The sequence below is a fragment of the Oncorhynchus masou genome, chromosome 9, assembly GCF_036934945.1.
Source record: "Oncorhynchus masou masou isolate Uvic2021 chromosome 9, UVic_Omas_1.1, whole genome shotgun sequence".
In the NCBI taxonomy this organism is placed as follows: domain Eukaryota; kingdom Metazoa; phylum Chordata; class Actinopteri; order Salmoniformes; family Salmonidae; genus Oncorhynchus; species Oncorhynchus masou.
The window spans coordinates 65,477,109-65,503,334 of record NC_088220.1 but is presented as its reverse complement, the minus strand read 5'-3'; the positions used below and the strand labels follow the sequence as shown (position 1 = coordinate 65,503,334).

Here is a 26,226-nt window from a genome sequence, read left to right as displayed (position 1 = left end):
CGACTTGGTAGTAGCAGAGTCGACTTGGTAGTAGCAGAGTCGACTTGGTAGTAGCAGAGTTGACCTGGTAGTAGCAGAGTCAACTTGGTAGTAGCAGAGTCAACTTGGTAATAGCAGAGTGTACTTAGTAGTAGCTGTCGACTTGGTAGTAGCAGAGTCGACTTGGTAGTAGCAGAGTCAACTTGGTAGTAGCAGAGTCGACTTGGTAGTAGCAGAGTCGACTTGGTAGTAGCAGAGTTGACTTGGTAGTAGCAGTGTCGACTTGGTAGTAGCAGAGTCGACTTGGTAGTAGCATAGGCTACTTTGTAGTAGCAGATTCTACTTAGTAGTAGCTGTCGACTTGGTAGTAGCAGAGTCGACTTGGTAGTAGCATAGGCTACTTTGTAGTAGCAGAGTCTACTTAGTAGTAGCTGTCGACTTGGTAGTAGCAGAGTCGACTTGGAAGGAACAGAGTCAACTTGGTAATAACAGAGTGTACTTAGTAGTAGCTGTCGATTTGGAAGGAGCAGAGTCAACTTGGTAGTAGCAGAGTCGACTTGGTAGAAGCATAGGCTACTTGGAAGTAGCAGAGTGTACTTAGTAGTAGCTGTCGACTTGGTAGTAGCAGAGTCGACTTGGTAGTAGCAGAGTCTACTTAGTAGTAGCTGTCGACTTGGTAGTAGCAGAGTCGACTTGGTAGTAGCAGAGTCGACTTGGTAGTAGCATAGGCTACTTGGTAGTAGCCGAGTGTACTTAGTAGTAGCCGAGTGTACTTAGTAGTAGCTGTCGACTTGGTAGTAGCAGAGTCGACTTGGTAGTAGCAGAGTCAACTTGGTAATAGCAGAGTGTACTTAGTAGTAGCTGTCGACTTGGTAGTAGCAGAGTCGACTTGGTAGTAGCAGAGTCAACTTGGTAGTAGCAGAGTCGACTTGGTAGTAGCAGAGTCGACTTGGTAGTAGCAGAGTTGACTTGGTAGTAGCAGAGTCGACTTGGTAGTAGCATAGGCTACTTGGTAGTAGCAGAGTGTACTTAGTAGTACCTGTCGACTTGGTAGTAGCAGAGTCAACTTGGTAGTAGCAGAGTCAACTTGGTAATAGCAGAGTGTACTTAGTAGTAGCTGTCGACTTGGTAGTAGCAGAGTCGACTTGATAGTAGCAGAGTCAACTTGGTAGTAGCAGAGTCGACTTGGTAGTAGCAGAGTCGACTTGGTAGTAGCAGAGTTGACTTGGTAGTAGCAGTGTCGACTTGGTAGTAGCAGAGTCGACTTGGTAGGAGCATAGGCTACTTTGTAGTAGCAGAGTGTACTTAGTAGTAGCTGTCGACTTGGTAGTAGCAGAGTCGACTTGGTAATAGCATAGTCAACTTGGTAATAGCAGAGTGTACTTAGTAGTTGCTGTTGACTTGTTAGTAGCAGATTCAACTTGTTAGTAGCAGAGTCAACTTGGTAATAGCAGAGTGTACTTAGTAGTAGCTGTCGACTTGGTAGTAGCAGAGTCGACTTGGTAGTAGCATAGTCAACTTGGTAGTAGCAGAGTCGACTTGGTAGTAGCAGAGTCTACTTAGTAGTAGCTGTCGACTTGGTAGTAGCAGAGTCGACTTGGTAGTAGCAGAGTCGACTTGGAAATAGCAGAGTCTACTTGGTAATAGCAGAGTGTACTTAGTAGTAGCTGTCAACTTGGTAGTAGCAGAGTCGACTTGGTAGTAGCAGAGTCGACTTGGTAGTAGCAGAGTGTACTTAGTAGTAGCTGTCGACTTGGTAGTAGCAGAGTCGACCTGGTAGTAGCAGTGTCGACTTGGTAGTAGCAGAGTCAACTTGGTAGTAGCAGAGTCAACTTGGTAGTAGCTGAGTCGACTTGGTAGTAGCAGAGTCGACTTGGTAGTAGCAGTGTCGACTTGGTAGTAGCAGAGTCGACTTGGTAGTAGCATAGGCTACTTTGTAGTAGCAGAGTCTACTTAGTAGTAGCTGTCGACTTGGTAGTAGCAGAGTCGACTTGGTAGTAGCAGTGTCGACTTGGTAGTAGCAGAGTCAACTTGGTAATAGCGGAGTGTACTTAGTAGTAGCTGTCGTCTTGGTAATAGCAGAGTTGACTTGGTAGTAGCAGAGTCGACTTGGTAGTAGCAGAGTCGACTTGGTAGTAGCAGAGTGTACTTAGTAGTAGCTGTCGACTTGGTAGTAGCAGAGTCAACTTGGTAGTAGCAGAGTCGACTTGGTAGTAGCAGAGTCAACTTGGTAATAGCAGAGTGTACTTAGTAGTAGCTGTCGACTTGGTAGTAGCAGAGTCGACTTGGTAGTAGCAGAGTCAACTTGGTAGTAGCAGAGTCGACTTGGTAGTAGCAGAGTCGACTTGGTAGTAGCAGAGTTGACTTGGTAGTAGCAGAGTCGACTTGGTAGTAGCATAGGCTACTTGGTAGTAGCAGAGTGTACTTAGTAGTACCTGTCGACTTGGTAGTAGCAGAGTCAACTTGGTAGTAGCAGAGTCAACTTGGTAATAGCAGAGTGTACTTAGTAGTAGCTGTCGACTTGGTAGTAGCAGAGTCGACTTGATAGTAGCAGAGTCAACTTGGTAGTAGCAGAGTCGACTTGGTAGTAGCAGAGTCGACTTGGTAGTAGCAGAGTTGACTTGGTAGTAGCAGTGTCGACTTGGTAGTAGCAGAGTCGACTTGGTAGGAGCATAGGCTACTTTGTAGTAGCAGAGTGTACTTAGTAGTAGCTGTCGACTTGGTAGTAGCAGAGTCGACTTGGTAGTAGCATAGGCTACTTTGTAGTAGCAGAGTCTACTTAGTAGTAGCTGACGACTTGGTAGTAGCAGAGTCGACTTGGTAGGAACAGAGTCAACTTGGTAATAACAGAGTGTACTTAGTAGTAGCTGTCGACTTGGTAGTAGCAGAGTCGACTTGGTAGTAGCAGAGTCGACTTGGTCGTAGCAGAGTTGACTTGGTAGTAGCAGTGTTGACTTGGTAGTAGCAGAGTCGACTTGGTAGTAGCATAGGCTACTTTGTAGTAGCAGAGTGTACTTAGTAGTAGCTGTCGACATGGTAGTAGCAGAGTCAACTTGGTAATAGCATAGTCAACTTGGTAATAGCAGAGTGTACTTAGTAGTTGCTGTTGACTTGGTAGTAGCAGATTCAACTTGTTAGTAGCAGAGTCAACTTGGTAATAGCAGAGTGTACTTAGTAGTAGCTGTCGACTTGGTAGTAGCAGAGTCGACTTGGTAGTAGCATAGTCAACTTGGTAGTAGCAGAGTCGACTTGGTAGTAGCAGAGTCTACTTAGTAGTAGCTGTCGACTTGGTAGTAGCAGAGTCGACTTGGTAGTAGCAGAGTCGACTTGGAAATAGCAGAGTCTACTTGGTAATAGCAGAGTGTACTTAGTAGTAGCTGTCAACTTGGTAGTAGCAGAGTCGACTTGGTAGTAGCAGAGTCGACTTGGTAGTAGCAGAGTGTACTTAGTAGTAGCTGTCGACTTGGTAGTAGCAGAGTCGACCTGGTAGTAGCAGTGTCGACTTGGTAGTAGCAGAGTCAACTTGGTAGTAGCAGAGTCAACTTGGTAGTAGCAGAGTCGACTTGGTAGTAGCAGAGTCGACTTGGTAGTAGCAGTGTCGACTTGGTAGTAGCAGAGTCGACTTGGTAGTAGCATAGGCTACTTTGTAGTAGCAGAGTCTACTTAGTAGTAGCTGTCGACTTGGTAGTAGCAGAGTCGACTTGGTAGTAGCAGTGTCGACTTGGTAGTAGCAGAGTCAACTTGGTAATAGCGGAGTGTACTTAGTAGTAGCTGTCGTCTTGGTAATAGCAGAGTTGACTTGGTAGTAGCAGAGTCGACTTGGTAGTAGCAGAGTCGACTTGGTAGTAGCAGAGTGTACTTAGTAGTAGCTGTCGACTTGGTAGTAGCAGAGTCAACTTGGTAGTAGCAGAGTCGACTTGGTAGTAGCAGAGTCAACTTGGTAGTAGCAGAGTTGATTTGGTAGTAGCGGAGTCGACTTGGTAGTAGCAGAGTCAACTTGGTAATAGCAGAGTGTACTTAGTAGTAGCTGTCGACTTGGTAGTAGCAGAGTCGACTTAGTAGTAGCTGTCGACTTGGTAGTAGCAGAGTCAACTTGGTAGTAGCAGAGTCGACTTGGTAGTAGCAGAGTCGACTTGGTTGTATCAGAGTCGACTTGGTAGTAGCAGAGTCAACTTGGTAATAGCTGTTGACTTGGTAGTAGCAGAGTCAACTTGGTAATAGCAGAGTGTACTTAGTAGTAGCTGTCGACTTGGTAGTAGCAGAGTCGACTTGGTAGTAGCAGAGTCGACTTGGTAGTAGCAGAGTCAACTTGGTAGTAGCAGAGTCGATTTGGTAGTAGCAGAGTCGACTTGGTAGTAGCAGAGTCAACTTGGTAATAGCAGAGTGTACTTAGTAGTAGCTGTCGACTTGGTAGTAGCAGAGTCGACTTAGTAGTAGCTGTCGACTTGGTAGTAGCAGAGTCAACTTGGTAGTAGCAGAGTCGACTTGGTAGTAGCAGAGTCGACTTGGTTGTAGCAGAGTCGACTTGGTAGTAGCAGAGTCAACTTGGTAATAGCAGAGTGTACTTTGTAGTAGCTGTCGACTTGGTAGTAGCAGAGTCGACTTGGTAGTAGCAGTGTCGACTTGGTAGTAGCAGAGTCAACTTGGTAATAGCGGAGTGTACTTAGTAGTAGCTGTCGTCTTGGTAATAGCAGAGTTGACTTGGTAGTAGCAGAGTCGACTTGGTAGTAGCAGAGTCGACTTGGTAGTAGCAGAGTGTACTTAGTAGTAGCTGTTGACTTGGTAGTAGCAGAGTCAACTTGGTAATAGCAGAGTGTACTTAGTAGTAGCTGTCGACTTGGTAGTAGCAGAGTCGACTTGGTAGTAGCAGAGTCAACTTGGTAGTAGCAGAGTCGACTTGGTAGTAGCAGAGTCGACTTGGTAGTAGCTGTCGACTTGGTAGTAGCAGAGTCGACTTGGTAGTAGCATAGGCTACTTGGTAGTAGCAGAGTGTACTTAGTAGTAGCTGTCGACTTGGTAGTAGCAGAGTCGACTTGGTAGTAGCAGAGTCTACTTAGTAGTAGCTGTCGACTTGGTAGTAGCAGAGTCGACTTGGTAGTAGCAGAGTCGACTTGGTAGTAGCATAGGCTACTTGGTAGTAGCAGTGTACTTAGTAGTAGCTGTCGACTTGGTAGTAGCAGAGTCGACTTGGTAGTAGCAGAGTCAACTTGGTAATAGCAGAGTGTACTTAGTAGTAGCTGTCGACTTGGTAGTAGCAGAGTCGACTTGGTAGTAGCAGAGTCAACTTGGTAGTAGCAGAGTGTACTTAGTAGTAGCTGTCGACTTGGTAGTAGCAGAGTCGACTTGGTAGTAGCAGAGTCGACTTGGTAGTAGCAGAGTTGACCTGGTAGTAGCAGAGTCAACTTGGTAGTAGCAGAGTCAACTTGGTAATAGCAGAGTGTACTTAGTAGTAGCTGTCGACTTGGTAGTAGCAGAGTCGACTTGGTAGTAGCAGAGTCAACTTGGTAGTAGCAGAGTCGACTTGGTAGTAGCAGAGTTGACTTGGTAGTAGCAGTGTCGACTTGGTAGTAGCAGAGTCGACTTGGTAGTAGCATAGGCTACTTTGTAGTAGCAGATTCTACTTAGTAGTAGCTGTCGACTTGGTAGTAGCAGAGTCGACTTGGTAGTAGCATAGGCTACTTTGTAGTAGCAGAGTCTACTTAGTAGTAGCTGTCGACTTGGTAGTAGCAGAGTCGACTTGGAAGGAACAGAGTCAACTTGGTAATAACAGAGTGTACTTAGTAGTAGCTGTCGATTTGGAAGGAGCAGAGTCAACTTGGTAGTAGCAGAGTCGACTTGGTAGAAGCATAGGCTACTTGGAAGTAGCAGAGTGTACTTAGTAGTAGCTGTCGACTTGGTAGTAGCAGAGTCGACTTGGTAGTAGCAGAGTCTACTTAGTAGTAGCTGTCGACTTGGTAGTAGCAGAGTCGACTTGGTAGTAGCAGAGTCGACTTGGTAGTAGCATAGGCTACTTGGTAGTAGCCGAGTGTACTTAGTAGTAGCCGAGTGTACTTAGTAGTAACTGTCGACTTGGTAGTAGCAGAGTCGACTTGGTAGTAGCAGAGTCAACTTGGTAATAGCAGAGTGTACTTAGTAGTAGCTGTCGACTTGGTAGTAGCAGAGTCGACTTGGTAGTAGCAGAGTCAACTTGGTAGTAGCAGAGTCGACTTGGTAGTAGCAGAGTCGACTTGGTAGTAGCAGAGTTGACTTGGTAGTAGCAGTGTCGACTTGGTAGTAGCAGAGTCGACTTGGTAGGAGCATAGGCTACTTTGTAGTAGCAGAGTGTACTTAGTAGTAGCTGTCGACTTGGTAGTAGCAGAGTCGACTTGGTAGTAGCATAGGCTACTTTGTAGTAGCAGAGTCTACTTAGTAGTAGCTGACGACTTGGTAGTAGCAGAGTCGACTTGGTAGGAACAGAGTCAACTTGGTAATAACAGAGTGTACTTAGTAGTAGCTGTCGACTTGGTAGTAGCAGAGTCGACTTGGTAGTAGCAGAGTCGACTTGGTCGTAGCAGAGTTGACTTGGTAGTAGCAGTGTTGACTTGGTAGTAGCAGAGTCGACTTGGTAGTAGCATAGGCTACTTTGTAGTAGCAGAGTCTACTTAGTAGTAGCTGTCGACATGGTAGTAGCAGAGTCAACTTGGTAATAGCATAGTCAACTTGGTAATAGCAGAGTGTACTTAGTAGTTGCTGTTGACTTGGTAGTAGCAGATTCAACTTGTTAGTAGCAGAGTCAACTTGGTAATAGCAGAGTGTACTTAGTAGTAGCTGTCGACTTGGTAGTAGCAGAGTCGACTTGGTAGTAGCATAGTCAACTTGGTAGTAGCAGAGTCGACTTGGTAGTAGCAGAGTCTACTTAGTAGTAGCTGTCGACTTGGTAGTAGCAGAGTCGACCTGGTAGTAGCAGTGTCGACTTGGTAGTAGCAGAGTCAACTTGGTAGTAGCAGAGTCAACTTGGTAGTAGCAGAGTCAACTTGGTAGTAGCAGAGTCGACTTGGTAGTAGCAGAGTCGACTTGGTAGTAGCAGTGTCGACTTGGTAGTAGCAGAGTCGACTTGGTAGTAGCATAGGCTACTTTGTAGTAGCAGAGTCTACTTAGTAGTAGCTGTCGACTTGGTAGTAGCAGAGTCGACTTGGTAGTAGCAGTGTCGACTTGGTAGTAGCAGAGTCAACTTGGTAATAGCGGAGTGTACTTAGTAGTAGCTGTCGTCTTGGTAATAGCAGAGTTGACTTGGTAGTAGCAGAGTCGACTTGGTAGTAGCAGAGTCGACTTGGTAGTAGCAGAGTGTACTTAGTAGTAGCTGTCGACTTGGTAGTAGCAGAGTCAACTTGGTAGTAGCAGAGTCGACTTGGTAGTAGCAGAGTCAACTTGGTAGTAGCAGAGTTGATTTGGTAGTAGCAGAGTCGACTTGGTAGTAGCAGAGTCAACTTGGTAATAGCAGAGTGTACTTAGTAGTAGCTGTCGACTTGGTAGTAGCAGAGTCGACTTAGTAGTAGCTGTCGACTTGGTAGTAGCAGAGTCAACTTGGTAGTAGCAGAGTCGACTTGGTAGTAGCAGAGTCGACTTGGTTGTATCAGAGTCGACTTGGTAGTAGCAGAGTCAACTTGGTAATAGCTGTTGACTTGGTAGTAGCAGAGTCAACTTGGTAATAGCAGAGTGTACTTAGTAGTAGCTGTCGACTTGGTAGTAGCAGAGTCGACTTGGTAGTAGCAGAGTCGACTTGGTAGTAGCAGAGTCAACTTGGTAGTAGCAGAGTCGATTTGGTAGTAGCAGAGTCGACTTGGTAGTAGCAGAGTCAACTTGGTAATAGCAGAGTGTACTTAGTAGTAGCTGTCGACTTGGTAGTAGCAGAGTCGACTTAGTAGTAGCTGTCGACTTGGTAGTAGCAGAGTCAACTTGGTAGTAGCAGAGTCGACTTGGTAGTAGCAGAGTCGACTTGGTTGTAGCAGAGTCGACTTGGTAGTAGCAGAGTCAACTTGGTAATAGCAGAGTGTACTTTGTAGTAGCTGTCGACTTGGTAGTAGCAGAGTCGACTTGGTAGTAGCAGTGTCGACTTGGTAGTAGGAGAGTCAACTTGGTAATAGCGGAGTGTACTTAGTAGTAGCTGTCGTCTTGGTAATAGCAGAGTCGACTTGGTAGTAGCAGAGTCGACTTGGTAGTAGCAGAGTCGACTTGGTAGTAGCAGAGTGTACTTAGTAGTAGCTGTTGACTTGGTAGTAGCAGAGTCAACTTGGTAATAGCAGAGTGTACTTAGTAGTAGCTGTCGACTTGGTAGTAGCAGAGTCAACTTGGTAGTAGCAGAGTCAACTTGGTAATAGCAGAGTGTACTTAGTAGTAGCTGTCGACTTGGTAGTAGCAGAGTCAACTTGGTAGTAGCAGAGTCGACTTGGTAGTAGCAGAGTCAACTTGGTAGTAGCAGAGTCGATTTGGTAGTAGCAGAGTCAACTTGGTAATAGCAGAGTGTACTTAGTAGTAGCTGTCGACTTGGTAGTAGCAGAGTCAACTTGGTAGTAGCAGAGTCGACTTGGTAGTAGCAGAGTCAACTTGGTAATAGCAGAGTGTACTTAGTAGTAGCTGTCGACTTGGTAGTAGCAGAGTCGACTTAGTAGTAGCTGTCGACTTGGTAGTAGCAGAGTCAACTTGGTAGTAGCAGAGTCGACTTGGTAGTAGCAGAGTCGACTTGGTTGTAGCAGAGTCGACTTGGTAGTAGCAGAGTCAACTTGGTAATAGCTGTTGACTTGGTAGTAGCAGAGTCAACTTGGTAATAGCAGAGTGTACTTAGTAGTAGCTGTCGACTTGGTAGAGCAGAGTCGACTTGGTAGTAGCAGAGTCAACTTGGTAATAGCAGAGTGTACTTAGTAGTAGCTGTCGACTTGGTAGTAGCAGAGTCGACTTAGTAGTAGCTGTCGACTTGGTAGTAGCAGAGTCAACTTGGTAGTAGCAGAGTCGACTTGGTAGTAGCAGAGTCGACTTGGTTGTAGCAGAGTCGACTTGGTAGTAGCAGAGTCAACTTGGTAATAGCAGAGTGTACTTTGTAGTAGCTGTCGACTTGGTAGTAGCAGAGTCGACTTGGTAGTAGCAGTGTCGACTTGGTAGTAGCAGAGTCAACTTGGTAATAGCGGAGTGTACTTAGTAGTAGCTGTCGTCTTGGTAATAGCAGAGTTGACTTGGTAGTAGCAGAGTCGACTTGGTAGTAGCAGAGTGTACTTAGTAGTAGCTGTTGACTTGGTAGTAGCAGAGTCAACTTGGTAATAGCAGAGTGTACTTAGTAGTAGCTGTCGACTTGGTAGTAGCAGAGTCAACTTGGTAGTAGCAGAGTCAACTTGGTAATAGCAGAGTGTACTTAGTAGTAGCTGTCAACTTGGTAGTAGCAGAGTCGACTTGGTAGTAGCAGAGTCGACTTGGTAGTAGCAGAGTGTACTTAGTAGTAGCTGTCGACTTGGTAGTAGCAGAGTCGACTTGGTAGTAGCAGAGTCGACTTGGTAGTAGCAGAGTTGACCTGGTAGTAGCAGTGTCGACTTGGTAGTAGCAGAGTCAACTTGGTAGTAGCAGAGTCGACTTGGTAGAACCAGAGTCGACTTGGTAGTAGCAGTGTCGACTTGGTAGTAGCAGAGTCAACTTGGTAGTAGCAGAGTCAACTTGGTAATAGCGGAGTGTACTTTGTAGTAGCTGTCGACTTGGTAATAGCAGAGTCGACTTGGTAGTAGCAGAGTCGACTTGGTAGTAGCAGAGTCGACTTGGTAGTAGCAGAGTGTACTTAGTAGATGCTGTTGACTTGGTAGTAGCAGAGTCAACTTGGTAATAGCAGAGTGTACTTAGTAGTAGCTGTCGACTTGGTAGTAGCAGAGTCGACTTGGTAGTAGCAGAGTCGACTTGGTAGTAGCAGAGTCAACTTGGTAGTAGCAGAGTCGACTTGGTAGTAGCAGAGTCGACTTGGTAGTAGCAGTGTCGACTTGGTAGTAGCAGAGTCAACTTGGTAAAAGCGGAGTGTACTTAGTAGTAGCTGTCGACTTGGTAATAGCAGAGTCGACTTGGTAGTAGCAGAGTCGACTTGGTAGTAGCAGAGTCGACTTGGTAGTAGCAGAGTGTACTTAGTAGTAGCTGTTGACTTGGTAGTAGCAGAGTCAACTTGGTAATAGCAGAGTGTACTTAGTAGTAGCTGTTGACTTGGTAGTAGCAGAGTCAACTTGGTAGTAGCTGTCGACTTGGTAGTAGCAGAGTCAACTTGGTAGTAGCAGAGTCGACTTGGTAGTAGCAGAGTCGACTTGGTAGTAGCAGAGTCGACTTGGTAGTAGCAGAGTCAACTTGGTAATAGCAGAGAGTACTTAGTAGTAGCTGTCGACTTGGTAGTAGCAGAGTCGACTTGGTAGTAGCAGAGTCGACTTGGTAGTAGCAGTGTCGACTTGGTAGTAGCAGAGTCAACTTGGTAGTAGCAGAGTCAACTTGGTAATAGCAGAGTGTACTTAGTAGTAGCTGACAACTTGGTAGTAGCAGAGTCGACTTGGTAGTAGCAGAGTCGACTTGGTAGTAGCAGAGTGTACTTAGTAGTAGCTGTCGACTTGGTAGTAGCAGAGTCGACTTGGTAGTAGCAGAGTCGACTTGGTAGTAGCAGAGTGTACTTAGTAGTAGCTGTCGACTTGGTAGTAGCAGAGTCGACTTGGTAGTAGCAGAGTCGACTTGGTAGTAGCAGAGTCGACTTGGTAGTAGCAGAGTCGAATTGGTAGTAGCAGAGTCGACTTGGTAGTAGCAGAGTCGACTTGGTAGTAGCATAGGCTACTTTGTAGTAGCAGAGTCTACTTAGTAGTAGCTGTCGACTTGGTAGTAGCAGAGTCGACTTGGTAGTAGCAGTGTCGACTTGGTAGTAGCAGAGTCAACTTGGTAGTAGCAGAGTCAACTTGGTAATAGCGGAGTGTACTTAGTAGTAGCTGTCGACTTGGTAATACCAGAGTCGACTTGGTAGTAGCAGAGTCGACTTGGTAGTAGCAGAGTCGACTTGGTAGTAGCAGAGTGTACTTAGTAGTAGCTGTTGACTTGGTAGTAGCAGAGTCAACTTGGTAATAGCAGAGTGTACTTAGTAGTAGCTGTCGACTTGGTAGTAGCAGAGTCGACTTGGTAGTAGCAGAGTCGACTTGGTAGTAGCAGAGTCGACTTGGTAGTAGCAGAGTCAACTTGGTTAGTAGCAGAGTCGACTTGGTAGTAGCAGAGTCGACTTGGTAGTAGCAGAGTCAACTTAGTAATAGCAGAGTGTACTTAGTAGTAGCTGTCGACTTGGTAGTAGCAGAGTCGACTTGGTAGTAGCAGAGTCAACTTGGTAATAGCAGAGTCGACTTGGTAGTAGCAGAGTTGACTTGGTAGTAGCATAGGCTACTTGGTAGTAGCAGAGTCTACTAGTAGTAGCTGTCGACTTGGTAGTGGCAGAGTCGACTTGGTAGTAGCAGAGTCAACTTGGTAATAACAGAGTGTACTTAGTAGTAGCTGTCGACTTGGTAGTAGCAGAGTCAACTTGGTAATAGCAGAGTGTACTTAGTAGTAGCTGTCGACTTGTTAGTAGCATAGGCTACTTGGTAGTAGCAGAGTCTACTTTGTAGTAGCTGTCGACTTGGTAGTAGCAGAGTCGACTTGGTAGTAGTAGCTCTCGACTTGGTAGTAGCAGAGTCGACTTGGTAGTAGCAGAGTCGACTTAGTAGTAGCTGTCGACTTGGTAGTAGCAGAGTCGACTTGGTAGTAGCAGAGTCAACTTGGTAATAACAGAGTGTACTTAGTAGTAGCTGTCGACTTGGTAGTAGCAGAGTCAACTTGGTAATAGCAGAGTGTACTTAGTAGTAGCTGTCGACTTGGTAGTAGCATAAGCTACTTGGTAGTAGCAGAGTCAACTTGGTAATAGCAGAGTCAACTTGGTAATAGCAGAGTGTACTTAGTAGTAGCTGTCGACTTGGTAGTAGCACAGGCTACTTGGTAGTAGCAGAGTCTACTTGGTAGTAGCAGACTGTACTTATTAGTAGCAGAGTCTACTTGGTAGTAGCAAAAGCTTTTTAAGCATGTTGGTTTTGTGAAAAAGAGCTACAGATGTAATTGTATCACCCAGTGATTAAAAATGGTTTCTGAAGTTTGTAATTTCCACTTTGAAATTTCAGACTTGATTTATCAACCTACAAAAAAGTCCATTAAATATAATGCACATAATAATTAAAAGTTCCTGATGCTGCAGGATTATTTTCCTGCTGTAGCAAACTGGCTAAAATTAAGATCCTACATCTGTACAGGTAAATATGGCAATTGAGGTTGGACTGAATTCAAATGAGCCTTAGATTGCCTAGATAAATAAAGGTAAAATAAAACAAATCAAAAAAGATTTGAAAGAGTCTTTGTTGAGGTCAGTTCATAGAGTGCAGGCATCACTTAGGGCTGTGAGGTCAATCCTTTATGTGTTCTTTGGAAGGAACATTTAAAAAAAGAAAAGTTCTAATTTATGTTTTTATTAAAAAAAACATCTTATTCTAGACAGGGTCATCTAAAAATCTCTAACTGCACTGCTGAAAAATATGAGCATTGTCCTCAATACAATTGCAATGCCTCAACCTTCTTCAGCACAATAGAGATTCCGAAACATACTTGCTTTGTCAATTCTGAACAAAGCAGTGAAAATTCGCAGACTCAACCGTGACATTTTATGGAGGTGCGAAAATACAGATGAACTACTATTAGCAACACATCAAATCTGTGAATGGAGAGTTGACTGAACTCTGTACCTTGGGATGTTAGCAAACATGTAGTTGGGAAAACTTTGGATTGACAAAACAAGCTTCTTGACTACACAAAAAAGAACATTGTGAATGCTGCCTGGTTCCTAGTTTTTTTAAAGCTGTTTTTCTAGAGGTCATTGCTAAGAAAAGTGATTGACAAGCTAATGGAAAAGATATTCCAGTGCTCTGCTCTGCTTTCACATTAGCTACTGCATCACAACATAACCAACTCTAACCTCAGAAAAAATATTCAAGGAACGGAGTTCCCTGAACTTCCAATGCCAAATATTGTTACCCTTTTCAGGGTCAGCAGGTAGACAAACTAACAAACCACTTCTGGTTAGACATTCTACTGCGGCGCATGTCAACCTAAGAATGTTGAAAGGGTTCATCATGGGTTTTGAGGAATATTGAATCTATGCCTGTTTTCCTTTTTTTACCTCGAATATTCCCAAATATGCTCTTCTAACATCACAACGTCAGTTCCTCAAGAGCTAAGAAAAGTTAAAGTTTTAAAGTTAAGTATCCACATTTCAAGGTAAAATCAGGCCTTATGAGAAAACTATCTTCATTTAGTATGATACTCTTTGAACATCCCCATCCTGGCACAGTAAAACCCCTGGGGACCAATTATAATGGACTATTGTACAGACTAGAATGGAGCCAGTGGCTAATTTTCTCCACATATAAATACCATTTATTTTTTGTTGATAAATCAAGGAAGCAAAGCACACCCATTACAAAGGGAACCAATCTGCTAATCTGAGCCAAAACTCATTTGCATATTAAATAAGTATTTAATGTTGAGCCTCAAAGGCTAATGATATACAAGTGTTAGGTGTTTGCATTAAATGTTTAACAAATGCTATAATGTTTGATGAACAATGAATGAACACACGTTTGTGCATTCTGATTCAGGCCTGGCTCTAACACTATTGACTCAGACAGTTAGTGTGCGTTAATTCATTGTTAATTACTATGCAGTGAAACCGACCTATTGCCTCTACATTTCACCTCTTTCAAATATAGTATATTTCATAATACACTAGTATGACTTTACTTCAGTTCTAAATGCATACATTATCATAAGGTGCCATCTAATTTCTAAGGTGCTAAAACCAAGTGGGTGTATGTATTTGGAGGAGTCACTCAGTCAAAGCCGTGAACAGCTGAATCATTCACGTATTTTTGCTTCTTTCTCAGCACCAGGAGAATCAGCATAATAAAGTCACATGTCTGTCTGTCTGTCTGTCTGTCTGTCTGTCTGTCTGTCTGTCTGTCTGTCTGTCTGTCTGTCTGTCTGTCTGTCTGTCTGTCTGTCTGTCTGTCTGTCTCTGCAGAGCCATCTTTGGCAGTGCTTCAGCAGCACAACTAGGAGTGTCAAAGTTAGGCACTGTACCGTTTCAACATCAGAACGTGGAAAACTTCTCACTTCCACTGTAGCCCATTAACTCACTGACATAGGCTTCAACACTATTTAGTGACACCATTTAGCCTCACCTTGGTGTGGTTGGTAACACTTTACATGGCTATATTATCTAACAGATAGGACTTAGCTCGTAAGATACTGTTTACAATTATTTTCTCAAACTAGCATGTATTACTGTTTATAATCCTGTTACACATTGTTGTGACAGTAAAGACAGTTTGATATTTTGTAGAACATTTGCTAATATTTGTTTGTGCTGAAGATTACATGCACAGCTTGAAGATACCGCCCACATACTTTTGGAAGATGAAGAAGCCAAACCACTCCATAAGACAGCAATGAAACATATGAGAACACATGAATAAAAACAGCGAAAATATCAATGTGCACTTACAGTAAGACAGCATACTTTCTCTAGTTTCACTCCAATACATTTCAGCTTTAGTCATTGACAAACAAATTGCCTCACAAAACAAAGCAGGGGAGAGAAAAGTCGAGGTCAAGAGTTCCATTCATTCCTTATTCTTAGTGCCAGCTAAACTCAGATTGACTCATTTATTGTTTATGAAAGGTCCTTCCCTGGAGTAGGATCAGTTTAGCTGGTTGATAGTGGATATACTGTGGTGGGCTAGCATCCTTGCAGCGTACAAACACAGGCTTGACAAAGTTCTGTGTGGTAGCAGGCAGCATGACCGGTGGCCTATCTTTGGCTCTGTATACATGATATCCTTTAAGACAATATATAGATTGCAGCTGAACGTGGAACTGTGGGAACCCTGCATGGGGAGGACTTGGTGCTCCTCCAGCCACTGAGCCTGTACATCTGGACCAGATGTTAAACCATGGGGCTCTGGCGATCTCATTCAATTGAACAGGATTCTCAACATTTACCCTATTTCTTCTTACAGTTAATTTATTCAACATGCACACCAGAACAATGTACAGAAGCCCTATCAAGTAGTTTGAGTTTTCCATAGAGATCATTGTGAATGGTGAGAAGTGTTTCTGTGCAGATTCTTCTATACTCTCTACTTTCTCCAGCCAAGGCGAGGTAAGGAGGGTGTTAGCAGGAGATTACCCGGGATATGATGTCCCTCCCTGGGATCATCTCTGAATGTTTGACGAGCGAGGGCTTCACCTCCGCAGACTGCCTTTATAAACCCTGAGCTGTAGAATCAGAATGACTACTACCCTCTCAACAATAGAAACCAGCCTGCCAGCACAATACCAGAAACCACTCTGTTTAATAATGCTGGCTGAAATCTATTCACGCCAGCCCCTCATATAAGCCATGGTGCCTGGAGCATTGCATTAGGTTAGCAAACCAATCAGAGAGGCAGCACTTATGAATTAGGATGGGCACTGTACTTGTTTGTATGCCATTTTATAATAGTAAAAATTATTTTAAAATAACTTCCCCATACATTTGTGAATTGGAAGAAGGTTTGGGAACCCCTGTTCTCTCGGCCTCTTTACTTAAAAAAAGTGAATACAGCTGATTTAAAAGCTACTTTCAATGCACTTTACAATAACCTTTGGTTAAGTAACTATTGGTGTATGTATAGTTGACAGTACAGCATTGAAAATAGGTTTTAGAAAACCCATGACAACGCTTTCATAGACTGATAGTGACTAATTTCTCGCCGAACTCTAAAGGGACTTAAAGCCCCTTAGTCCTACATACAGTATTTTATATAGGAACGCTGAAAAGCTTGACAATGTGAATTCTCCAATCAGCCTCTTTCTTTCTCTCTTTCTCTCTTTCTCTCTTTCTTTCTTTCTTTCCTTCTTTCCTTCTTTCTTTCTTTCTTTCTTTCTCTCTTTCTCTCTTTCTCTCTTTCTTTCTTTCTTTCTTTCTTTCTTTCTTTCTTTGAGATAGAGCAGTAGATACAAAATGTGGAGGACTGGCCAGCTCTACAACAGAGATGTACAAACGACTCTGTGGTTTCATGCTTTACCATGGCATTTGCTCCTCCTCAACACAAAACCATATTTAGGCCTTGAACCGCTGCTGCTCTTGCCTGTTGCTAGGCTACACCAAGGAAATCGAGAGAAAAAAATAAAACACTTATCAGAGGAGAGAAAAATCTAGCAGGGCATGAAAGCATTACACTGTGGAAATGAAAAGCTACATTCCACATGAACTAGGAGCCACACAAAGAGGAAATGGTGCATAAACAACTTGTTCAGAATGGAACCTCACAGAATGTTTCCCTTAGCTTATAAAAGGGAAGTGGAGAGGCCACATGGAGGGACGGTTGCTTGTGTGGATCAATGGAAAATGGCAGCTTGAGAGCTGTATGTTTACACATTCATTTGGATAACACCATTCACACACATCACAGGAGCGCACTGTGTCACTCAGGGCTGGGAGGAACTAGCTCAAGTTGTCCTCGACGACAGGAATTCCTATGAAGGCCAATACAGAGTTATCTAAGTACAATGTAAAGCTATGGTACATTACATGATATTTCAATCTCTATGGGCAAGAATATTCTGGTCAGGACACTCATTACCCTCTGTTGCGAATGTAAGTTTGTGCTTGAACAGAGTAAAAGGCCAACAGAAGGTGCGGTTCTGCAGCTTATAGTAACACAATGTGATGCATTGCATGTCAGGTTAACAAGGCCCCTGAGACATAGTATTCAGAAAAGTAGTGAACAGCAAGAAAGCTCTATTACATCCTACCGGCATGCACTGCAGAAATCATGTCAAACCCCCGTTTTAGTCCTGTCTCTCGGAAATCACTGAGGACTTATGAAAACGTCTGCGCTGCCACATTCATTAAACTGTAAGTGAAGAGTAATTGGTTTACAATGAAAAACACAACACACAATTTTAACAACCACCTGTTTACGAATTGCATTTTCAAAGTAAATTGGCTGACGCCCGTGGGAGGAGTCATCTGTTGATTCTCTGTAGAGACCATATGAGATAAACAGTCTCCTCAGAGTTTTGTCCTAGTCCAAGGACAATCAAAGAACATTAGATGTACACATGTAGGATCTTTTGAGACAGTTTTCTACAGCAGGAAAACAATCCTGCATCAAGATGAAATGTGAATTATTAAACAGGCTCTAATTAATATACAAAATATATATTTCAGTGGAAATTCCCAACTTCAGAAGCCTTTTTAAACTTCAAATACAGTACAGGATTAAAATGTCCTGCATTGCAGGAAAGTTCTCCTGCAACAGGGTGATCAAATTAAGATCCTACATCTGTATAAAAGTAGAAATACCGGGACACAGTATAGTAGGATTGTCATTGATACAGAAGATCCTATATATAAAAGTTCACCCCTCTTTTTTGGAGTAAAATATTCCAAATGGACTATTAAAAAACCCCGTAGAAATAGGAGCTAGAGCTTCTTCATGTCCCAGACCACTCATTCACCTTGTAGACCTGATTGTGCAGTTGATGAGACACTCAGGCTCTCTACTCCCTCTACTCAGACACACAAAATGGCCTCCGGAGGTTTCCAGCACCAGCATGAAAGGGACCTGATTACTTCTCTAGTGCCTGAGTGGAAATCAAAGAGCCATACTGTACCACCACCCACCACCACCACCTCCTCCTCTGTGTGACATGCCATGGGACATGTACGTATTGTACATCTCGGTGGGCTGGCTTTGAATGACTCGGGATGACTTCATGTTAGCTCTGGAAGTACATTGTCAGCTATGAACGTGCATTTGCCCCTCCCCTGTGTGTTAGTAGAGAATCACAGCAGGACATATGGAGTACTTCCATAGCGCAGGATTTCATCCAAACGTTTGAGGGAACTCTGCTTGCAAATATTGATAGAAATCAATTACGAGGTCTGCGTTTAGCTGGCAAACAGAGAATATAATTAATGGCAGTTGTCAGTGCTGCAGTTACTCTGCAATATAAATGCCATATTTAGTTATCTCTAAATGTCACCTCCTGATGCTGCCAAGTACTTTTGGCCAACATTAGGCTTTAATAGATATTTTAAAAGCTCTAGCCCATCCCAGTACTCCCATTCTATTTCTCTCACTGCCAGTTTATCAGAAATGTATTATCTTCTAAATGGACTTTCTCTCACTGATGAATGCATTTGGCATTCCTACTAAATGGTCTCCATGTGTCTGTATACGAACAAACTTGAACTATCTAGAATGGAGGAGAGACAGATTTTTGTTTTGTTTTTCAGTTTATTTGAACAACCATATTATACACAAAGAAGTCTTCCCAATAGTCAACACACTTCTTCCGCCACAAAAGTGAAAAGAATAAGAACTACATATAGTACCGTAGAAGATCCAACACTAAACAGTATGTACAGAGGTGGGCCAGCTGACACTGTAAATAAACTGTCCTTCATCCATATCATAAGTCAAAGAGAAAAAAAAATCTGTCAATGTTTCCAGACCTACAAAGATGGATGTGATTGTGATTTGATGGGGGAGATGTAAAGGGCATTGTAATGTGACTGTGATGTGAGTGTGGGCAGGTTGAGATACGGCTGCATGGCGATGCTGATAAGATAGCAGAGTGCCGAGCGACCGACATGTCTCCTCCATCCTCCAGATCAAACGTGACAGGAAAGGGCTGTGACAGGTGTCCCTGAAAGCACAGTGCAGGGTGTCCGCTATGGCATCTATCAGTAGAACGATCTGATTGAGACTGCCCGCCCGCAGTCTCAACCTCTCTCTTTCTCTCTCCCAAACTCTCTCTTTCTCACTGTACTACACTACTGCAAACACACTCACAAGCATGCACACGTGTACACACAGGTGAGGGTTGAGAATTAACAAAGTGGGGACATACAGTACCTTGGGTGTTGTCTAGGTTCAAGGTGGTGGGTGTGGGGATCGTGGTAGGAGCATCTAGATGGAAAACATACAAAATAAAGAAGAAATGTATAAGAAATAAAGAAAGTGTGAGAAGCCATTAAGGATGGGGTCATGCAAGTATGGAAGTATTGTAGCAGAATTGGGAAAGTCTAAATCATTCAGTAACTACTGTAGTATTACTATAGAGCGAGATAATGATTTGGGTTCTGTATGGTCTCAATAAGACGATGGCTGTTTTTCCCACAGGAAGGATGTTGCTTTTCCCATATTGCATTCTTCATCTGTAACCTGTGTCAACGTATCATTGATATAGTTTCTACTGTCTGGTGATAGTGAATGTAATATCAGAGCTTTGACAATGCACAGTGTTTGATATCAGGTAATTCCAATCTTACTTAAACCTCTACTCATTAACTGTAGGCCAAAAGGTTGGAATGAACACATCTAATTTACTATTTTGTATACTCATACTGTAGTTTGAAAAATTAACTTAATGTGCCCAATATTGTTCATAAACATTCAATGGGTAGTTGGGAAGATATAAATGAAAATATTATTATTTATTATGGATTATTTCCAGTAATTAAGTTAAGCAGTGCATTAAGCAACTCTGGAGCTCTCCCCTGCAGTTCTTCTGCACCCCTTGCAACCACAGACTGATAGTGTACTGACAAGGCCTTTCATAACACCAAAAACAAAATTATGAGAATTACAAAATGGAGGCCATTACAGGTATGCAGCGGTGCTAAGAGACTGGAAAGCTTCCCTGCCACTAGGAATATCTTCCTGTTTCTGGCACAGAGAGATAGCGCCGGCCCCTTGCTGGAGACAAGTCACAGCGGGAGAAATTTGTCTGGCTGTCTTCATGCCTTTACTGTCTGTGCCCATCAGAAGCCCACAGTAGGGGACCACACACTTCCAAACTAATGATAAAACATCAATGGAGGCATAATGTCGCTTCTGGGGGAGGGGGGGGCAGGGGGAGAGGTGAGGGGATATCAGGAACAGATTCTCCGCAAACAATATTTATAGGGGATTTCTTCTTTCCCTGTGACCGAAGGCGGTCTGATATCTGAAATGTCAGAGTCTGGGAAATTGGGCATGCAGGCCAGGGATAAGAGGCTGCCACAAAGGCCTGGATGGGATGTGGCACATATAATAGTCTAGCAAACAAGCATTCTCCATGGGCAATTTGCAGGCTGGATTACTCTTGGCTCCACATTATGAGAGCTGAAATATGAATGTATTTGGAGGTGCCATATTTTCAGGGTACATTTCTATTTGTAAGAACATTTGATATGAGAAATTCTAAGCACAAACTGAAACAATGCGGGAGAAATTGTTTAGTTATGCCCTCTTAAACCTGGCAGCCAAAAAACTTTTTTTTTCAGTTTGTTAGCAATTCTGAATACATTGTTTTATATGCACATTGTCTTCATAACATAGCAATGGAGATTTCTGACTCAAACAAATATTCCATAAAGTAATACAGCACAACAATGTCCTCAGATGCATTTTTTAAAACACATTAAACTATGTTTTCTCTTGAGTCTGTATGATTTGGTTATTAATTTGCAGCCTGATGTTTCATTAGTTATTATGTTCTATGGTGCAGAGATGGGTGATGGTTCAGAATCCTTGTGATTCAACACATTTGTTTTCACAACAGCGCTTCATCCAAGTTAGGGTCAACAGAGCCATATTTGAGCATACTTTCTGACTGGGCTTGACGCCCAGATGGCTGCATGGGAATCTTTGACTTCATGGCCGTGTAGGAAATCTCTGGGTCAGAGAGTCAACTGCAGAACAAACCCTTGAGCAAAATACATAATTGTTCTCCTGCCAACAGCCAGTATGTGTGAGTTATACCAGGTCAGCTTTGTACAGTGAATGGAGTTTGGTGGGAGCCTACAGTAGCTGGGAGTCTAGTTGCTTTGGACCAGTTTACTCCCACACCGGACGTCAACCAACCACAGACCAGCACTCACAGTCTACTGAAAACAACCCAGAACCAGCAGAGGAGGCCAACCAGAGGAGGCCAACTACCTTCTCTCTCACCCTTAGACCAGAATAGAACTGACAACTAAACATGCTTTGTTACTTACTGTATGCTTTTTTACTTACCGTAGGAGAGTACACAGAGTACACACAACATTTCTAGTGTCAGGGATAAAGTGTTTTAGTGCAGCGGTAGGCAGAGGCAAGATGAGAGTAGAAGACTGTATATTCCAACTCTCTGAAAGTAGCACACATATGAATATCTAATATATCTAGAATAGCACAGACCATTGGTACACATACTGTGCTCTCCTGTTGCACTACATTAGCTAGGTTCCTGGTCATCTAGCTTTGACATGGTACTGTACACAGTCCTCTGACAGATCCACATTAATGAACATCAGAGACATACTAAGAGATAGCAGCTGTGGATTCCAACACTAGACACTAATGGGCTCCTCCTGGGCCTAATACAAGTAGAAAACAGGATACTGTACACAGAAAAACCCACCCAGCAGTCTCTTCACCTCGAGACCCACCTGCTAAGCTGACACATCTGTGGTTCTCATCATGTTTACCCCTAGACGTAACCATGTTCAGAAACACACACTCATTATGCTAGTGTACAGTAACTAGTATGATTAGTCAGGGAAAACAATCATCTTATGCACCAACAACATGTCTAGCATCTAATCCTGTGGAATAACAGAACTGGGAATCTCAAACCTAATTACTCAAAGCGTTATCAACACCTTTTACAAATCTCCAGTGTCTCATTAATGCTCTAACTAAAAGAATAGAGACTGCACTGATACCACCAGAGATATGCTGTCTCTAATGTTGAGGTGGTAAAAGACTGAAAAAGACTTGTGGTGGGAAGCTATTTCTGTAAGATGGGATATTTAATTGTGCCAAAGGCATACAAATAGGTAATTCTACTATAAAACATGTACAGCTCACACATGCTAGCATGTTTGCTGCACCGGCAAACACACATTTTCACCATGGATATTCATTCAAGAGTATTTTAGTGTACCAACGTTTGTCTAGTTTATCTCTGTTGAGTAGGGAGCAGGTTGTTCCTTCAAAGACATGTAGGAAACTGAAATATGGAGACGTGAGGAGGGCCTATATGAAGAGACGCATACTATAGAACCTGATTATGCATGGGAGAGGGGTATATATCCAAAACAAATGGTCAGCTCACATTCCCAATCAAACTAATGTGCCAAAACAAGTATGAAAGTAAAAGACAAAACAACATAAATCAAAAGATGGTGTGTATGGAAAATGTTTCCTGTTCTGGCAGTTTTAATTTCTCACAAGCGCTTTTATGAAGCAAAAACTATTTGGAAATGCAAGATGTGTGTTGTTCAACGCCAAAAGTAATCATATTCCAAACAAAGGATCCATATGGAAGCAAGACTACAGCCTGCTTCCCAAACCTCAAACCTCTTCCTGTAGATACAGTAACTGTATGACAGTTACATTACAGAGGGAAAGTGAATCATGCCTCTAATGGATGAGAGTGGATGGGGCGCCAATTATGACTTCAGCCATAGGATCAAACCCTGAATAGGCCTGAACTGTTACTTAATAGCACATTCAATACAATCTCAGAGTGGCATTGCTATAAGTGCCATAGTAACATAAGTCAGAGACTCATACGTAAGCTACAAGTTAGATTGAAGATAGCCTGTGAGGTGTCAGTCAGAACAAATCAGTAAGTCAGAGACATCTGTTACTATGTTACAGTGCGTCAGTGACATGTTTCTGTGACAGATTCACCCAGAGAAACCTGTAATCAGTGAACTGACACATGAGAAGTTTCAATGGAAAATTTAGCAAATTCTAGTGAGGCCACGATTGCCTACTCGACACATCCTGAATAAGCAATACAGACCACCTGGCCTGGACTCATCTCCAAATATAGATAGAATCACAAAACAAACTACAGGCGACAGTAGCCATGACAGTACCTACCGTATACAAAGAGGATATAGTCATCGTAGGCATCTCCCACGGTGTTGGAGGCAACACAGCGATACGTGCCGTTGTACGACTTGTTGAGGTTTTCAATGAAGAGGTCAGAGCCGGTGATCACGGTGTGAGATGGCACATCATCATCCACTCTGAGCCAGCTGATCTGGTGGGGCCTGGATGACACAAATACCAGCCACATCAGAAAGTCCCTGCACGACGCCCGTCAATAGACCAAATCTCACTCTAAAGGTCTGAACTCTGATCAGTGTGGGAGAGCCATTGGCAGGTTCCTCCTAATGATGAAATTTGACACAAAACACACTAGCAATTGGTAACATATAAATGCTACAATGCATTGGAAAGGTTAGGGGAGTCCTTTGGCTGGCAGAAAAGGGATATAGGAAGCCTGGAAGTGTCATGTAGCTGTCTATGTTGGCATTTGTAAGGACAGAGTGGAGTGCTGTACTGCTAACTAGTATTAAATGATCTGTGTGGATGGATGGATACTCACTGTGGTTTGCCTTTTGCTATGCACGTCAGCTCTAGATTCTCTCCCTCTCTCGTTAAACCTTCAGGGAACGCCTGAACGATCTTCACTTCTGGTTGATCTGAAAGTAGACAGATGGTATTTTCACATACACATTGTATAGAAACAGTACACACTTTCTAATTCATATCATATTCACAGCTCGAGCAATGTCAACCTATCTCAACCTGACTCATGCTTTCAGTCACTATAAAAAAAGCATTATTGTATGTTCAAACCAGTGAAAGAGCCATTTGTCGGTGCGCTATAATATAACAACAAATGTCATTTAGCAGACACTTTTATCCAAAGAAACTTAGTCATGCGTGCATTTTACATATGGGTGGTCCCGAGAATCAAACCCACTACCCTGCTGTTATAAGCACAATGTTTTACCAACGGAGCTACAAAGGACCATGCTGCAATGCATTGGGAAGTTTAGGAGAGTGCTTTGGCTGGCTACGATAGTGCCATTACTCCATTGCTTATATTATTGCTCTTGTATGACCAGTATATTGTCAGCTCAACTCCACCGACTAAGGCTTTCAGTGTTATAGGACTGCATAAACCTGGCTATTAAAGCCAGTTGGGTTCTCAGTACATCGTGCTGACAGGAACAAACATCTCTCCAGGAACCACATATCCTGAGGCTGCATTTTATTTCTGCGTTTTGTGTAGCGCCGGCTACGATAATTTTTTTGTTTACGTCCCCTTCGTGTGTTTCTGGGGGCTGCATGCTATCAGATAATAGCTTCTCATGCTTTCGCCGAAAAGCATTTTACAAATCTGACATGTTGGCTAGATTCACAACGAGTGTAGCTTTAATTGAGTACCCGGCATGTGTGTTTTAATGAAAGTTTGAGTTGTATGGAGTACTATTAGTTGGCGCTCTGGAATTTTGCTGATTTTGATGCCTGTACAGGTACCGCTAAGCTTGTGATCCAATATATTTATTTCATTTCATTTGCGATTTTCATGAATAGTTAACGTTGCGTTATGCTAATGAGCTTGAGGCTATGATTACGCTCCCGGATACGGAATTGCTCGACGCTAGAGGTTAACCAGGGCAAGAAAACTGGGGAATATGGAAGAATACTAACAGTGTAGTTATTCCCTCCACAAAGGAATCAAGCAGGCTAAACGTCGGTATAGGGACAAAGTTGAGTCCCAGTATGTGGCAGGGTCTACAAACAATCACGGATTATAAAAGGAAAACCAGCCACATCGCGGCCACCGACGTCTTGCTTCTGGAAAAGCTGAACATCTTCTTCACACGCTTTGAGGATAATACAGTGCCACCGACACGGCCCGCCATCAAGGACAGTGGGCTCTCCTTCTCGTGAGTAAGTCATTTAAGCGCGTTAACCCTCGCAAGGCTGCCGACCCAGATGGTATCCCTAGCCGCATCCTCAGAGCATGCGCAGACCAGCTGGCTGTTATGTTTACAGATATATTCAATCTCTCCCTATCCCAGTCTGTTGTCCCCACATGCTTCAAGATGACCACCATTGTCCCTGTACCTAAAAAAGCAAAGGTTGTTGAACTAAATGCCTTTCGCCCAGTAGCACTCACTTCTGTCATCATGAAGTGCTTTGAGAGACTAGGCAAGGATCATATCACCTCCACCTTACCTGCCACAATAGACCCACATAAATTTGCTTACCTCACCAATAGATCCACAGACGATGCAATCACCACCACACTGCACACTGCCCTGTCCTATCTGGACAAGAGGCATACCTATGTAAGAATGCTGTTTATTAACTATAGCTCAGCATTCAACACCATAGTACCCTCCAAGCTCATCATCAAGCTCGAGGCCCTGGGTCTGAACACCGCCCTGTGCAACTATGTCCTGGACTTCATGATGGGTAGCCCCCAGGTGTTGAATGTAGGAAACAACACCTCCTTGCTGATCCTCAACACTGGTGCCCCACAAGGGTGGGTGCTCAGCCCCCTCCTGTACTCCCTGTTCACCCATGACTGCGTGGCCAAGCACGCCTCCAACTTAGTCATCAAATTTGCAGACGACACAACAGTAGTAGGCTTGATTACCAACAATGAGGAGACAGCCTACAGGGATTAGGGCAGGGCTCTGGGAGTGTGGTGCCAGGAAATAACCTCTCACTAAACGTCAACAAAACTAAAGAGATGATTGTGGACTTCAGGAAACAGCAGAGGGAGCACCCCCCTATCCACATCGATGGGACCGGAGTGGAGAAGGTGGAAAGCTTCAAGTTCCTCGGGGTACACATCACTGACAAACTGAAATGGTCCACCCACACAGACAGTGTGGTGAAGAAAGCGCTGACTCTTAGTCCAATGCCGCTCTGACATATATGTATATATATTCTTAATCCATTCCTTACTTAGATTTACCTGTATTTTGGGTATATGTTGTGAAACTGTTAGATATCACTTAGATATTACTGCACTGTCGGAGCTAGAAGCACAAGCATTTCGCTCCACCCGCAATAGTATCTGCTGAACACGTGTATGTGACCAATACATTTCATTTGACCATAGCCCCTTGGTTAAACATATAGACAAAAGGACTATGTGTTCAGACAGTCTAACTATAAAGTAAAATATATATATATGTTTCTCTTATCTATATAAGCAAAAGATTGTCAAAATGTCAAGTGGTTCAAGTTGAGCTTTCCCTTTTGCCTAGAAAGGTTAGGCAAAGCACTCGTCTCTGTTAAGAAA

At 43.3% G+C, this 26,226-nt stretch overlaps 1 protein-coding gene across 3 annotated transcripts in view; it reads right to left on the bottom strand.

The window, feature by feature from the left end:
- The window catches only part of LOC135546484 (cell adhesion molecule 1-like), a 212,033-nt gene that overhangs the window by 30,939 nt on the left and 154,868 nt on the right, over nucleotides 1-26,226 (bottom strand). For 2 of the 3 annotated variants that reach the window (XM_064974948.1, XM_064974949.1), the window contains 3 exons: nucleotides 23,503-23,599; nucleotides 22,992-23,164; nucleotides 18,990-19,043 (listed from right to left, as the gene is read on the bottom strand). In XM_064974948.1, the coding sequence (XP_064831020.1) occupies nucleotides 18,990-19,043; nucleotides 22,992-23,164; nucleotides 23,503-23,599 (324 nt within the window). Of the gene's footprint in view, nucleotides 1-18,354; nucleotides 18,781-18,989; nucleotides 19,044-22,991; nucleotides 23,165-23,502; nucleotides 23,600-26,226 lie in introns of those variants that run through there. The other variant, XM_064974950.1, reaches the window with a different exon arrangement.